At 54.2% G+C, this 16468-nt stretch overlaps 1 protein-coding gene across 1 annotated transcript in view; it reads left to right on the top strand.

Annotated features, from left to right (window-relative positions):
* Positions 1-16468, top strand: part of ELL (elongation factor for RNA polymerase II) — a 73548-nt gene that overhangs the window by 40496 nt on the left and 16584 nt on the right. Inside the window, exons 2-5 of the mRNA XM_059160542.1 lie at positions 6258-6305; positions 12782-12903; positions 13349-13512; positions 15591-15865. Of these exons, the coding sequence (XP_059016525.1) occupies positions 6258-6305; positions 12782-12903; positions 13349-13512; positions 15591-15865 (609 nt within the window). The remainder of the gene's footprint in view (positions 1-6257; positions 6306-12781; positions 12904-13348; positions 13513-15590; positions 15866-16468) is intronic.

The raw sequence follows: 16468 nt of genomic DNA, 5'->3' as shown, positions 1-16468 counted from the left end.
TGGCTGTTTGCTTCACAGACACTGTTGGTGCCACCCCTTGGGGCAAGTCCATGAGCCTGGGGAAAGGCCTACAGCTGCCACACTGCCACTGACTTCCATTTGCACCATGTTTTCTTACCTGGGGTCACTGTCCCACCTTCCCTCGGCAGCCCTGCAGCTCCACACCAGCCGCTGCCCGCCCTTGGTCAGTTCTACTCTCTGGCCATGTGCGCCGTACCCCTCACTTGATCCTTCATGTGCAGTCATGGCCATGTGGTGGTGTGGTCTGTGTCCAGTTGTCCCGCCCTGCCTGCCATGCTCTGTGGGCCTGGCCTGGGACCCAAGGAACTCAGGAAGTACCCCTCGAGTACGTAAAGGGCCGAGTGGTCCCACCATGCTAGAGGTGCACGGACAGTGTGTCCAGCAGGCAAATGTACAGAGCCTGGCTGCTCTATTACCCCAGAGCCATGGTTCAGGGAGGTCAGGGTTAGCTTGGTGCTGGGGGAACACAGCCCTCCAGTTAACCTTGTGCCTCAGGTCATATGGTGGCAGGACCCTGGCATAGTTTGAGTCCATCTCCCCACCCCGCCCACCCCAGTCCTTGTGCCCTGTAGCCACATTTTCAGGGCTGCACTTCCAAATCCTGTACTTCGTCACTGTTTACACCCTCAATAGTCCATGATCATCTGTAGAAATGTAACCACGAGACAGTCTTCCATGTTTATATGCACACTCCCTGTGCCCTGGTGCTCTTAAATCAGTGTGCAGATCCACACGTCCATCTGGTGTCACTGTCCCTCCTGAAGGACTTCTGGAACCTTCCTTTGCAGTGCAGCTCTATTGCAGAGATGCTCTCAGACTTTGTGTGCCTGAATAAGCTTTTGTTTCTCCTTCTCCTTCACTGGATGAGGAACATTGCTGGCATTGGCATTCACTGTTCTTCCCTCGGTGTTTTACAGATATCCTTCCCTGGTCTCCAGGCTTGTTTCTGACACTTGGCCTTGTGAATCTTACCTTTGCTCCTTGGCTCGTAGCATGGCAGTCAGTGGTCAGACAGTTTTGCTTATGGTGTTGCTGTGACACGGTTCTTTGTTTTCCTGCTGGTGCTCCTTGGATCTGTGGAATTATTGTGTTCCTCACATTTGGGCCATTCTTTCCTCGGATACCACGCTTGCGGGATTCCAGTTACGCATATGTTGGAACTCTTGGTACCATCATCCCACAGTTCTGTAGACTTCTGTCTGTGTATGATTCATCTTGGATAGTTTCTGGTAGTTTGTCATCAGGTTCATAACCTTTTCTTCCACATTGTCTAATATCATTCCCACCTCGTGAATTTTTCTTTCCAGATATTTCATTTCTCGGCTCTAGAAGTTCCATGTGGCTCTCTCCTCATGCCTCATATTTCTCTTCTCACCAGTTCAAGTTTCTTTAAAGTCCTTGAATGTTTTCCAAAGGTAGTAGTTGCTCTGAAGTGAAACCCTTGTCTTTCAGTTCCGTTGTCTCTGTTCTTTGTGAGTCTGTTTTCATTTGCTGAATTTTCTCCTGGGTTAGAGGTGGGTTGCATTTTCCTATGGCTTCACACATCTGGAGGTTTTGGTTTCGGATACTGAGTGTTGTGAATTCCATGGGGTCGTGTGGTGGATTTCGTTGTCTCGAAGTGCGTTGGTTCTGCTGCTTGCTGCTGGGATAGCAGCCAGTGGATCAACTGATCCTGCGGAAGCTTGTTTCTGAGATTTTTTTAGTAAAGGGAACTGAGTGAAGCCTTTACTTGAGGGCCAGTTTTGCTCCCTTGCTGAATGGGGTACAACGAGGGCTCCCCTGGACTAGCAACACATATGGACATCTCCTAGGCCACATCCTCTGGCCCTGGGCCCTGCCTAGGGGGATTGCCCCCGAGCCTTCAAGGGGAGCAGCTCCAGGCCCCAAGTGCAGGCTCCAGGAGAGGCTTCTGCACTGCCCCCTCCTCCGTTTTGTGCCTCTGCCCACACATCCGGTGCCTTCAGCCTCCCCAGCCCATGATCTGGAAGGTTTCTTAAGGCAGTGAGCTGGGCAGGCAGAGACTGCCACAGGGGCCTACAGCATTTGGGGTTCTCCTGAGCCTGCCTGCCCCACTCTGAACCTGACTCAGAGGGAAGGTGAAGAATTGATGAATTATGCAGCCAGCTTTATTCCAGTAGGTTCTTGGAGGTGATAGGCTTGATGTGTTTTGAGTCATTCAAATTAAATATATTTGCTTTATAATAAGTAGCCGAGAACCTTTGTTTAGAAAAATAAAAACTTTATTTTGATCTAAAAACAGATTAACATTGCAAGTAGCAAATCTCCCCCCATAACAGAGTGTGTGCCAAAGGCCACTTGAGTGGATGTTAGAGACACACAAGTGGTTTTAGTACATTTTAGAACTCTTTAGAGATTTCTCTTTTCTTAAGCCTTTTCATAACAATTTTAATTTCGTTACCCTTCATTGAAATGTTGCTGGGCCTCTGAGCTGGGAGTTTGTGGCAGGTGGGGTGATCACATGCCAGTGTGCAGGACCACTCCAAATCAGATTCCTGCAGCCCCAGGAGAGGAGCCCCAGCTGGGACCTGTGGTTCCTCCTGGAAATCTGAAGCGGGGCAGGGGGCGGTGGGCACAGTGGTGAGCAGATGCCCCATGTAAAAGAGTTTGCACAAAAGGTCAAGGTAGTCTGCCCTGGGGTGGAGGAGCTGAGTCAGGCAGCCTCATTAACCCCGATTACCAAGGGTGGGTCCTGCTGGGCCTGTAAATGTGGCTAGGACTGTGACCAGCTGTCCACTGCTGGGTGGCATGGCCTGAGAGCCATTAGAGCACATCATGTCATCCAGTGAGTGTGAGAGCACTGGGGGCTGCTTCTCCCTCTGTTCTAATGTCTTAGCAGGTGGGGCCTCTATCCCCCTGCCTGCACAGGCTAGTGGAACTTAGCTGGGTCCAGGCCTGGTGACTCTTTTTGTTAGGGGCTATGGATGGGGCCTGTGGGTAGTCAACCAGGTATGTATGTGATAGGATACGTGAACGGCTCTGCTGTTGACAAGAAGGGCCTGGTTCTCCTGCTGAAGGGAGGAGTCACCATGAGAACCAGGGGCCTGGTTCCATGATGATAGGCCGCGTGGGGACTGGGGACATGTACTTGGCATTGTTGAGAAAGCCTGGGCTTTTGGGTCTCTCTGCCAGCTTCTTCAATGGGTAAAGTCATGGCTCTTGGGGAATGAGTGACTGCAGGAAAGGAATCTTCTAGATAACTTGCTTGACAGCTTCCAAACCAGTTAAACGCTTCACCAAATGGCCCACGGGGAGCATGCGGTCCAGGGGGAGGGTGGCCCACCACACCAGCTGGTGGGGGTGCTGGTTGTTGGTGCCCAGGCACTGCTGGGGCTGCCCTGGTGGGGTTCCTTCTGGGGAAATGTGCCCTTTCAGGTTCCTCCCTGTTATTACTCTAAATCCAGACTTGCATCATTACCATTGTCATGGCCCCTGTCCCCCAAGCCCCTAGAGCCCACAGGCCTTGCCCTGTGTTGATAGCAGACACACACGGCCCTTGAGTTAGCCCCAGGCTGGCTCACATGGGGGTCTGGGCCTGCAGACCTTGGGGTCCGAGAAGCCAAGCCCCAGGAGCTCTCTGTCACTGTGGCATCCCGTGTGTCTGCTCTGGGCTTTGTGCCTGCTGTTCTTTCTGCCAGGAGCAGCCTGCCTTCCTGTCCTTGACGATCAGGTAAGGTAGGTAGAGAGTTCCCGAGGACTGCTTTGCCTTAGCTGTGGTGTTCTTGTATCTTCTGCTGTTTTCTTCCATCTGCTCTATATCCTGCACTGAAAATGGTTAACAGAATGGAATATCTCCCCCGGGTGTTCAGGAATCTTCTGGGTTCAGGTGATTGCCCAGGAGTCTGCAGAGAAAGACCCTCCGTGAGCCTGAGGGCAGGTCGCAGCTGTCACGGAGGTGTGCTGAGGGTTGGTGGAACTTACCCATTTTAGGTGTAGAGTCTGTGAGTGTTAACACGGCGCCCTAGACCTTGCCTCCTGCAGCCACTCCCTTCTCCCGCCCGTGGCCCAGGCACTCACTGATCTGCTTTCTGTCTCTTTGGTTTTGCCTTTCCTGGACATGTATGTGAGCAGAGTCATATGGTGCAGGGTGTCCTTTGTGGAGGTGTGCTTACTTACTTACTAGGCAGTGGCTTGAGGTTTATCCATGTGTCTACCCGGAGTTTGTTCCTTTTCTTCGGGGTAGTATTCTCTTGTACCTAGTCCGCCGGTTGGTGGATGCTTGGGTTGTTGCTGCCTTTTGGATCCTACGAGTAATTCTGCTGTGCACATCTGTACATACGTTTTCGTGTAGACCTATATTTTAATGGAAATGCGGGGTCATACAGTAACTGTGTTTAACCTTTTTTTAGAAGCTACCAGACCATTTTCCACAGTGGCTTTGCTGTTTGAGCTCCCACCGGTGTGTTGAGTCTTGTCTTTGTTAGTTTAGCCATCCTGATAAGTGCATGGTATCTCCTGCAAAACCTGCATCTTCTAGTGAGCTCATCGGCCACCTGCAGGTTTTTCTTTTTGGTCTCTGTCTTTAATCCAATCCCAAGCAAAGACCTCTTAAATGTTGTGTCTCCAAGGGCCCAGGCCAGGCCAGGGACCCCACGGGTGCTGTTTCTTATTCTCTGAACATCAGCACAGAGGGTGGTCATAGCTTATAGGATGGGTCAGCTGGTCCTGAGCCTGCTTTGGGGAAGCCTGGCCTCTGTCTTCGAAGCACAACAACCCTCCGAGGCAGGGGCTGGTTTCCAGTCCTGGAGCCGGATGAGGGGCTGGAGGATGTCTCACGTCTGACAGCCTGGCAGTGAGAGGTGACGTGCTTTGGAAGTGTAGACTGTGTAGGAAGTGTCGGCTGGTTTCTAGGGTGTCAGATAAGTGCTGGTGCTTGGTGTCGTCTCTCAGGACATTTGGAATTCTGCCCCAAGTTCACTGACAAGCTGCTGCAGATGACAAGAGTCCTTGAGATTTGGCAAAAGAGCAAGCTCTTGGTAAACAAAGTGTGGGTTGGGGGGAGCACATGTGTGGCTTGTGTGGGCTGTGCCTGCCTCATACGACAGCCCTCAGCCGAGCCCCTAATGGACCCATGCACGTCGAGAGGTCAACCTGCCCGTTGGTTGGTCCTTCCATGATTCTAGAGAGCTGCTTCACCCACCCAAGGCCCGTGGTGGGCCTGAAAGTCTGGGTGGGGAGCAGACAAGTAGTCACTCCAGACACCTCGGGTCTAGGAGTGTGGGGACCGGCTGGGGGGTGCCTTCTCTCACTGCCAGTCAGGCTGGGGTGCAGACCCGAGGGCAGACTCGGATGGAGATGGGAGGCCCAGCCATCTGGAGGAGGCTGCGGAGGACATTGGGCACAGAAGCAAGGAGGGGTTTGGAGGCAGAGGGAAGGGGTTCTTATGACAAACGAGGGCCACACCATGGGTTGATAATGTGTTGTACAGAAGGTGGGTGCTCGGGTCCAAGATGGGTGAGAAAAGTTATGTGCGACCCTCCATCTGGATCCACGTTCTTTCTGAAATTCTAACAGAAGGCCGATCTCTGAATAGCTGAAGCTTAAAGTATTTTGAGTTTTTATGTATATTTTTTCTTGTGACATTTGGAAATTCCGCCACCCCAGGCTCAGTGACAAACTGCTCTGAAGCTGTCATGTGTGGGTGAGCAGGCCTTGGGCCCTGTCCTGGGAGCCTTCTGGTCAGCGGTGCTCATCCATCGTGATTCCTGGGGATGTCTCCAGGGCAGGGCGGTCTGGGCTGATGTTGATCTGGGGGAAGAGTGAGGGGCTTGCCCATTGCTTGTGTCTCCATTCTGACCTCTCATCTACCTGCCCCCATGCCGTCCAGGAACTCCTACTGAGCCTTCAAAATCCTGCTCCAGAGACCTTTCCTGTAATTTTTAGATGCGTGTGTGTTTTCTCTTGCCTCTTCTGAAAACACTGTCCTTACCCTACTCTTTTTTTTTTTTTAAAGATTTTTTATTTCTTTCTTTAACAGAGAGAGAGATCACAAGTATGTAGAGGCAGGCAGAGAGAGAGGGGGAAGCAGGCTCCCTGCTGAGCAGAGAGCCTGATGTGGGCCTTAATCCCAGAACCCTGAGATCATGCCCTGAGCCGAAGGCAGAGGCTTAACCCACTAAGCCACCTAGGCACCCTACCCTACTCTTTCTAAAACTGGGAAGTGAGTCTTGGATTTCGAGATATCTTTATTGACATTTTCCCATTTTGCTTTTTTGCAGGAGTCTGTTTCACTGAGACCATCAATCCGATTTCAAGGAAGTCAGGGGGTGAGTGTTCTTTGTGTTAAACACATCTGGAATTGTGGCAGCGTGGTCTCTGGCCTGTCGTGGCATGCTGGGTGCAGAAGCGGGCTGGGGGCAGCATTTTGGTCCCATCTCTGTGTGTCAGGGCAGGTGCTGGGCCGAGCTAAGGTCTGCCAGGTTGGTCCCACCTGGGCTATACCAAGAGGCTCTCTGGGGTGAATGCAGCTTTTCTGTCCAGCAGCCCCTCAGACTCCCCTTTCTTCCTGTAGCCAATGCATAGCTGACTCCCAGACCCCCAGGTCTCTATTCTGATCTCATCTCTGCACTGATTCAAAACTGAGGTGTCCCAGGGGCCAAGCAGGCCTGGAGCTGTGGCCTCCCCAGGACCTGGTTTGTTGGTGCACCTGGGACCATGGGTGTCTGATTTTAGTACTGGGCTACCGATGGGGGAAGGGGGTTGTTATAGAAACTGAGCACTCCATGTTTTCTGAAATGCATTTATTTCATTCTAAATGACCATCTTACAGAAAAATTGGAGAATAAAAGAAAGGATGAGTTGTCCACAATCCTTGCCCCCCAAGGCTTGGACATCTCCCACCCCCATCCCCTTATCCCTCGCATACCAAACATGCCTTGGAACATTTCAGGTTTTTTTCTGGTATTTATTGTAATTCTTTTTTATTTTTTATTTTTTATTTTTTTTTTTAATCTGAAGTGTTGCTGCAAGTGTCTGAGTCAGTTTCCACCTGACAGCTGGCCGGCTGCCTCCTTATGGAGGAGGTCTGTGGGTTTCACCCCCTGCCAGCATGCTGTAGAGAGACAGGGCCTGTAGAAGATCCCTGTGTCTGTGTGCAGATGCAAAGATACCAGAAGATACATTGTAAGGCATTGTCTCCCACAGTTGTGGGGCTGGTGAGGCTGAAGTCCATCTGTGGGGCAGGCAGGAATGGACACTGTGGTACACAGGAGAGTTTCTTTGTCCCCAGGGAAACCTCAGTTTCCCTCTTAAGGCCTTTAGCTGATTGGATGAGGCCCACTCAGACCATTGAAGGTCTTTTTCTTAAAATCAGCTGGTCGTGGATGTCACCACATCTATAGAATACCTCCATCCAGATTAGCGTTCAAGGTGAAAATCAGCTGGTCGTGGATGTCACCACATCTATAGAATACCTCCATCCAGATTAGCATTCAAGGTGTCACTTGGGGCTGTGGCCTGGCCAGGTACATATGTGAACTGAACTGACCATTATGCCAAGACCTGTCAAGGTCAGCAAGACTCCCTGAAAGGCCCCAGACTCCCTGCTCCCCACGCAGTGCCTCCTCTGGGACATCCACACCTTTGTTGGGCCCCTTCGGGAGTCTTGTGGCAGCTTTCTCTTTGTCTTCCCTGGGACATTTCCCCAAGAGCAGAGGTCAGTGTTGGGGGCAGGACTCCCTGGGCTTGCTGCCAGGCTAGCCTTCATGGCGCCCTCTGGTGGCCAGTGTTCCTGCTGCGCCCTCAGCAGTCAGGGAAAGAAGAGCAAGTGGATCCATGGAAAGAGCCACTGAGTTCTGTGGCTTATCTAGTGAGCAGCATTTTCTGGTCAGCAAGACACCACACGACCACTCACAAAAGGCACAGAAGCACCACGAGGTCCTCTTGGGCCGTGCCTTGTGTTACCGAAATTTCTGTGCAAAGCCTGAGAGCCACATCCATTTAACTTGGGGGTCCTCCACCTCAGATTTAGAATCGTTTTACCTGCTTTTTCTTCTTTTTGGATTTTTCTCATGTGTTACAGAGTTTCTAGAGGGTTCTGAGGGTACAGAGGTCCCGTGCTACAGCTCCGGGCAAGCCAGACCACGATTCTCTGCTAGGAGGCTGTTCCCTGTGCAAGCCTGTGTGAGGGCTGGAGGATGCCAAATGGCGAGGAGGAATGCTATTCTTTCCCCGCTTGCCGTGAGGTGTCAGGCACTAGGTCTGCCATCTGTGTTCTCTTAAGCTTGTCCTTCTCCTCCTGGGCATTGATGGGATGCGTCCCCTCCTCCCTGCCAGTTGTGACGGGCTTGGCATGGTGCTAGGCACATAGCAGGCCGCATCCACATAGTCACCTTGCTGCGGGAAGACGCAGGGCACCCGGGCTCTCACCTCCCACTTCTGGTCGCTCAGCCGCTTGTGGATAGCTGGGGCTGGAGATGAACCAGTAAGGTCGGCTGGACAGTGGTCAGTGGGGTGGGGCTGGGCAGGCTCATTCATTTTTCATGGTACGTGGGCTGATTCCATGTTTGGCTCCTTGTAGGGTGACGGGGACCCTCCTTCCCAGAGCCCCATGAAGCTAACAGACTGAAGATTGAGACCCCATCTGTGGGCTCCTGAGCTCAGGGAGCTTGGCCAGTTCTTTTCACCATGCCTCATCCTCCTTGCCCAGGAGATGGGCTCTCTCCCTCAGGGGTCATGTGTGGGCCATTAATGAGGCCTTAGGAGAACCAGTGTCCTCCCTGCAGCCTGGAAGAAGCTCACTCAGCCTCTTATGTGTGTCCCCCTCCATGCACACAGCCAGCATCAGGCTGTAGCATTGGGTGCCACCCAGGTGGGGGTGTGCCACTTGGCCTGGCCACTTCCCTGCCTATGCTTACAAGCACCATGAGCCCAACCTGCCCTGGGAGGTGTGCAGCTGGGCCCTGGTGTTGGCTGCTTCCTTGGAGTGACTAATGGCATTTGCCACGGCGTCCAGAGAGCCCGGCCTGCCTGTGGCGTTTTGGGCCTCTAGGGTGTCATGTGCCCTGACAAGATGTTCATCCTTGTTTCATTTGCTGGGTACGTGTTTGTGTTTGGATTCTCGGCCTTGTCCTAGACACTACGCTGGCTGACATGGGTCCCTCTGGTCTCTGGTGGTCACTTCTAAGTCATTAACCTCTGACAGCTGTGAAAAGTCAGCTCCAGAGGGGAAGAGAAACCCCCACCTGGCCAGCCTCACCCTGAAACTCTTCAGTTGATGAAAAAAGAGAAGTTGGGTCGGCATCCAGGGCTGTGAAGGGTCTTGGCATTTCCCTGCACTGTGCCAGGAGCCTTAGCTGCACTTTCTAGAATGAAGTTTGACAGCTCTGGTAAGAAGTGTTTGACCAGTTTTTGTGTGTGTGGCCAGGAGCCGTCTCTGCAGGTAAGAGCACATACAAGATTGAACCACTAGGTGCCTGCTGCTGCGTCATTTGTAACAGGGGCAATTTGGAAACAGTCTAAAAAATTTCTAAAATGGGGAGTTTCTGGGGTGCCTGGGTGGCTCATTGGGTTGAAGCCTCTGCCTTCAGCTCAGGTCATGATCCCAGGGTCCTGGGATTCAGCCTCGAATTGGGCTCTCTGCTCAGCAGGGAGCCTGCTTCCTCCTCTCTCTCTGCCTGCCTCTCTGCCTACTTGTGATCTCTGTCTGTTAAATAAATTAAAAAAAAAAATTATAAAATGGGGCGTTTCCGAGTTGGGGGCCAACCATGTGCCAGGGTTGAACAGAGTGCAGGGGCTGTGTGCTCCCTCTCCTGAGCCTCCTGACTCAGTGAGTGCTTGAAGGCGAGGCTTTTGGAATGCAGGCAGGTGCTTACTATGCATCCTGGGGCTGGAGCTGATGGAGTGCCCCTGGGCAGAAGAGAGTGCCTTGCTCTTGGAAATCCAGTTCAGCAGTGGTAGTTCTCTTTACCCAGAATACATTTTATTCTGAAGCTTCCTTGGGAAGTGACAGTAAGTAGGAAAACAAATGAGGTGTACAAACTCCTCTGGCCAGAGAGAGAGAAGCTCCTGGTCGGTTGGCGTTTGGGTTCCTATACATGCCTGTTGCCCTCGTTCTTGTCCAGATGGAATATCAGGTGCTTTCCCCCACCAGTTTTTGCCCCCAAGACTTGCTGTGTCTTTTCACAGCCCTCACCTGCACCACAGATGAGGCCCTGCAGACCGGGGCCGGTGCGGGGGGTGGGGGGACCTGCAGAGGCAGGCCCCGCTTGGGACAGATTTCAAAGGCAGGAACCCGTGCCCCCTTGCAGACCTCAGAAGCACTCAGGGCCACAAAGGAAGGATAGACCCGTTTGCTGCTCCAGGTCTGTGTGCACAGATGCTCGATTAGGTTAATAGTGACCTAACCCAGAGTCCAGGCTGTCATTAGACACACCCAAACCTGCATGCTCAGGCCAGCTGAGGGCCACATCATGTCCCCCATGGGGCAGTTGAGACTCGGTCTGGAAGGCACATGGTCCAGCCAAGCAGGGCTGAGTTTCAGGCCACATCCTGGAACATGTGTCAAGCACTTTGATGACCCAGAGAAAGCCATGCACTCCTGGGCTGTTCGTGCCCCGCTGGCTAATTTCCCTGCCTGGTTCCCCGTGACTGGTAACCAGTAACCATTGTCATTTGGGGGCTGGCAAAGCAGCCTGTTAACCAGGGGATTCCACAGGCCGTGGTAGTGCTGGGAAGGAGCTGGGACTGACAGAACGGGCCACCCCAGGCCCCTGGCAAACCTCCCCTCTACTTTCCTCCCTCCCCGACTCGGGTGCTCCCCGCTTTGTCCCGAAGGATACCAGAGACCTCAACACGTGTCCTCCCCTGTCATGGGCAGCATCATGTTCTCGTCCATCAGTTTCAAGCCCTGGGATCCTTATCATCCTATGGCTCCAGGAGCTACACAAACCCACTTCTAGGATGAATTTTGAAAGTGGGCATACCCACCTGCATGGTAAAGGTTTAGGTGGGGTAAAAGAGTCAGAGTGAAGAGTGCCCCACAGGCCCTACCCACAGAGAAGCACGGTCACTTTGGGAGTCAGACCTGACCTCCTTCCCTCCTCTTAGGGGTGTAGCCCAGTCACTGTCCTGAGCAGACTGAAAAATGCCACCTGGGGAGGCCATGTCTCCACCAGAGCCAGGATGGGATAAGGGAGAGGTTCAAGAGTGAGGTGAAGAAAGTGCCCCCCTGCCCCGCCATGGCAGCAGGTATCCGGCTTCACTGGAAGCTGCTTTTGATTTGCTGACTTGGTGGCGCGTGAGTGTCCTATGGCATTTTGGGCCACTGCGTCAGTGTGCGTCTGGCTCTGGGTGCATCTCCTGCAGTGACCCTTAGCAGCCTAAACCTTGGCCTCTGGGCAGCGTGTTTTCTGCTACTTCTATAAAGGAAAACAGGAGTCACATCCAGGAAGGGATGAGTGGAAGCACAGGGTAGCCCCATGTGTTGGAAAGGAGATCCCATATGCGGGCAAGACAGGCCCCCACTGCTGGGTCTGGGAGCCACTCTGAGCCAGGCTGGCTCTCACTGTGCATATCCGGACCTCTCCTTGGGGCAGGGACTGACTGTATGCTGGGCAGGTCACTCAGTATTTGGGGACCAACTCTAGGCCAGGTGGATATGCAGGTTCCCTATGGGTCCATGCACCACCCTGAGGGGAGAGGCAGGAGGCCGTGGAGCCAGGTCAGGAGCAGCATCCCTTCTTATGGCCTGAGCCACTGCGTCCTCAGTGTCAGGCTGAACTGCCCTGATTTACCCATGACAGTGGAGCAGGGCTGGAATTCAGCTGCACCGCGTTCAGTCCGGTGCTGATGAAGGGTGTTGGCGTGCTCACTTCATTGGAGAGGAAACAGGGCTTGGACATACCGAGGTGGTTTGGCAGCCTGGGGATGAGACCGGAATGTGGCCTGCCTATCCCCTTAACCTCCATTTATCACTCGTGCCCCCTTGTTCATTTTCCAGCTGTGATGAGCTCTAGCACCCAAAACCCAGGGATTACTTTATGAGGGGTGACCACTGGTGACAGGGCTCTAGAGGCCCATCCTGTACCCTGAATATTGGCCAGCAGCCAGAACATGGGGTCTTCCTACAAGTCCCTCCATAGTCCCTAGGATCTCACCGAGGGAGGGTTGGTCTGGAATCCTGCAGTGGCCTCTGGGCACAAGGCTGTCCCACCTGTGCTGAGCCCTGCACCTTGGGTGGGATCGTTGCTGTCTGTCTGTCTGTCTGCTAGCCAGGCTGGCCATCCTTTCTGCAGAGGCACTGCCCAAAGTGAGGTTTACATTAACCAAGACATACATCCTATGTCACATCTAACCATGTTCCTGATCTGTTGGGGTGAGTGCTGCCCATCCGTGAGCCCCTCAGGGCCTGCCGGGCAGTGACAGACACTCAGGTGGAGTCTGCATCGCACAGGGGAGCAAGGATTGGGGCATCTTGGCTGCTCCGTGTGCTCTGATGGCTCCTGATGCCCATCTTGTCTCATTTCATCTTCACGCACGTCCCAGGCCAGATCTGCCTCATATGCTGGGCAGGAAGCTGGGTCATGGCCCAGATCAAGCTGGGATTTCTGCCTCTGGGTGTATGTTAAGCACTCTGTGCTCCTCAGACTGAGATGCCATTGCTGCTTAGAAAGCGCTAGCACATTCTCATTGTGTCAAGTTGTGGGATGGTCGGGGGTCCAGTGGATGGGCCATTCCATGGTTCCCCACCCCCCATGCCCCTGTGTTGTGAACCTCCCAGTGATGTCTCCCGTTCTCTGCACAGCACATCTCCATCCCCCAGCCTGACTGCCCCACAGAGGCACGGACGTTCTCCTTCTACCTCTCCAACATTGGCCGTGACAGCCCCCAGGGCAGCTTCGACTGCATCCAGCAATATGTCTCCAGGTGAGGTCCCACCCAGGCCCAGTGCCCCCTTCTTTTTCTTTTTCTTCTTCTTCTTTTTTTACATAAGTTTATTTATTTAAATAATCTCTACACACAACATGGGCCTTAAACTCAGGACCACGAGATTGAGAGCCGCATACTCTACAGGCTGAGCCAGCCAGGCTGGCCTGGTGCCTCCTTCCTTTCTCTGCATGAGCCTTGCTGCTTATTTCACTGTGTCTGGGGCACGGGTACAAGTTCTGGCCTGCTGCTGCGTCTGCCCAGGGGCCTGAGTTCCCTTGTTTCTTCCAGATCGAGATGTGCCATGTGGAAACATGCTGCTCAAGTTAGCCCTGACCCCATTTCCCAACTGAGGGTCATGGGGTGGGGGGCGGCACGGGCTCCTAGACCGCCTGTCCTTGTCATCCCAGGAGCTCACCTTGGCTCCTGGCCCCTTATCTTACAGCCACGGGGATGTTCACCTGGACTGCCTCGGCAGCATCCAGGACAAAATCACAGTGTGTGCCACCGACGACTCCTACCAGAAAGCACGGCAGAGCATGGCACAGGCCGAAGAGGAGACACGGAGCCGTGGGGCCATCGTCATCAAGGCTGGAGGCCGCTACCTGGGTGAGGATGAGGCCCGGGACTCCCACCTGTCGGGGGCTCGTGCCTGCTGGGCACCTGTGGGGGTGGGGAGCAGGAGAGACTCAGGGCCTGTCCTGGCCAGGAGCTGGAGGTATGGGTTGATGGGTATGGCCCCAAGCAGGGTGAGCCAGGTCGTTGTTGGATCAAAAAGGAAGGTCCCATTACACTGGATGAGTCAGCTGGGGGCTATGACATCTGTTCATTGCCCAGTTTGGATAAGAGCCCCAAGAACTCTAGGAATTCCAAATCCACAGGCCCCTCTCCTACGCTCTGGCCTCAGGGATCTCTACCCGTCAGAGAGATAGTGCTCCTTGAAGGTTGCGGTTTATCCTCCTCTAGTGGCCACCCCTGCCCTCACCTGCCTGCCCAACTCTTCCCCAAGACCAACACGGCCAGTGGCAAGGTGCACATGGCGAGAGGTACCCTGTGGCAAAAGGCCTGCTACTGGGTTGGTGTCAGTGAGGAGCTATCGGGTCGCACCTGGGAAGGAGATGTGTTGACCCCCTGCCGGATGAGAAGCCCCTGGCAGTGCATCATCTGTTTGGAAACAGTTTTGGTGAAGTTGAGACACCCCCAGTGTGGAGAGTGTGTTTACTTAGGAAGCTCTGTGGCTGCTTTAGGCTTCCTAGCACCTAGGCATGGACAAATGCACGAGTCATCAGGATTCAAGGCCAGAAGGAAGGGTGTTAGGCCTGAGGGAGACACGAGGTGGCTTACAGCAAATGGCTTTGGGGGCTTTTTTTTTTAAGAAAAGGTAGGAGGATTTCAAAGACCCCACCCCCCAAAGGAACACGTGATTTCACTGGCTTGGCGGTGGGATTGACTGTGGACAAAACCCCAGACGTCCTTGCAGGAGTCTGTGCTGCCAGTGAACGCTGCATCCGGGCGGACGTGGCTATGCCTGCTGAGGGAGCCTATGCTCTGGGGTGTGAGCCACTGCTGGGGACAGAGCCCACCCCCCACCCCCCAGAACCTCAGCCAGAATCCCAGCATGCTTCCCCTGCCTGCTGTCACCTTGATGTGCAAACATGAACGTGCTTACACATGTTCATAAATTTCTGGTCCTTTAGCCTAAAACTGGGACAGAAATGTGGCTTCTTTGGTCACTGAGGGTACAGCAAGAGTTTTGCAGTGGTTTCGGTTCTGGTGGAAACACTTATCTCCTGGCCTCTGAAGACAGACATGCATGTCCCACTGTGTCAGGCCTCTCGCTGACCCTAAGCCTGACCCTGAGGATTCTGAATGCATTTCTTCCTGTGTTAATTTGACAAATGAGATTTAAGGGATGAGAACAAAAACAACAAAAAGAAGTCCTCATGGAGAGCTTTCTGGCCCAAGTTCATGAGGCATGCACCGCCTGCCCTTGGCCATGCATGTTCCTCAGGGGTGATGCCGCTGTCCAGAGTGGAGTTCACAGTTTCTGAGCCGAGGCCCCTCCATCCAGAGCAGAGCTGGAGTCTGTTTGCTCTGAAAGGGTGGGGGGATCTGGCTGCTGCCCCTGGGACTCTGAGCATAGCCATGTCTGCCCAAGAAGTGCCTGATGGGGCTGCAGCCAGGGAGCTGCTCTTACCCTGGCATCTCCAGAGAAGCTACCCAAGCGGCCCGATGCCTTTGTTCAGTCCTCCTTTTTCATAAAAGTGAATGGGGGATCCTGTGGGGCCAGCACAGTGCTCTGATGTGTAGGCTCTGGGGATACCTGTCTCTGACCATTCAGGAACCCTACTCTTTTTACTTTTGGCCCCTTCTCCCTGTAGTGGTTGGACTGCCCATGATGAAGTACATTTTGTCTCCTGTAGCTCCCGCTTCTGACGCTGGGGGCCCTGTAAGCCCCTGCTGAGCTGTGTGCGGTCAGCAGGTGGTGCTCTCAGCTGTCCTGGGTCTCCACTGAGCCACCCAGGCAGGGCCTAGCTCAGACTGCCTTCCCCTGGGGCTGGCGGCCATGGGTGGGCATCCTCGCATTCGTTCAGAACTTGGCATCCGCCCCAGGCAGAGGGACACTGAGGGATACCCCCTCACCCCCTCACCCCCTCACATCCCTAATGCCTTGGCTCTTGTTGCAGGCAAGAAGGTTCAGTTTCGGAAACCAGCCCCGGGGGCCACGGACGCTGTCCCCTCCCGGAAGCGGGCGACCCCCATCAACCTGGCCAGTGCCATCAAGAAGAGCAATGTTGGTGGCATTAGCGGGGGCAGTGGGGTGTCTCAGAGGCCCTTTCGCGACCGGGTGCTTCACCTCCTGGCGCTGAGGCCCTACCGGAAGGCCGAGCTGTTGCTGCGGCTGCAGAAGGACGGCCTGGCCCAGGCGGACAAGGATGCGCTGGATGGCCTCCTCCAGCAGGTTCGTGCTTGCCCGGGGCCAGGTTGAGGGTCCAGTCAGCCTTGAGTGGCTTCTGCACCGGGTCTGGACACAGGGTGGCTTGGGAAGGGCCCTTCCCGGGGTCTCTTCCAGGAGTGTCAGCCTGCCTCAGAGCCTCGGCCTTCTCGGTTAGGACATGCTTAGGGCTGTCACGGACATGTCCCTGGTTGTGGTGCTTGCTGTCCAGTGGCCTTGAGGTTGGTCAGCGTGAGGTCAGCACCCTAGTCTGCACCATCTGCGAACACACAGGCAGCAGGCACAGCACACAGGATCCTGGACATCAGTTGCCCAGTTATTGTAGAGTCCAGAGAAGCCTGGGTAACCTCAGAGCTCAGCCTCCTCAGTCAGGCAGCTTCCCTGCCACTCGACAGCCGCAGCCCTGGGCAAGGGGCTTCACTTGTGGACCCTTGGGCTGCTGTGTGTGGCCACAGCTTGACTGCAGCACCTCGGGGTGAGAGGCTGAGCTGTGGGGGGAACGTGATGTCAGCAGATGGAGCCTGCTATTACGGAAGAGCTCAGGCCTCAGAGCAAGAGCTGTAGGCCTGGCCGCTTCCCCTACGCCCTTCCCTGTCTCCCAGAGCCTGT

Source organism: Mustela lutreola, chromosome 2 (genome assembly GCF_030435805.1).
Source record: "Mustela lutreola isolate mMusLut2 chromosome 2, mMusLut2.pri, whole genome shotgun sequence".
Lineage (NCBI taxonomy): Eukaryota > Metazoa > Chordata > Mammalia > Carnivora > Mustelidae > Mustela > Mustela lutreola.
This window is presented reverse-complemented; position numbering and strand designations above follow the sequence as displayed.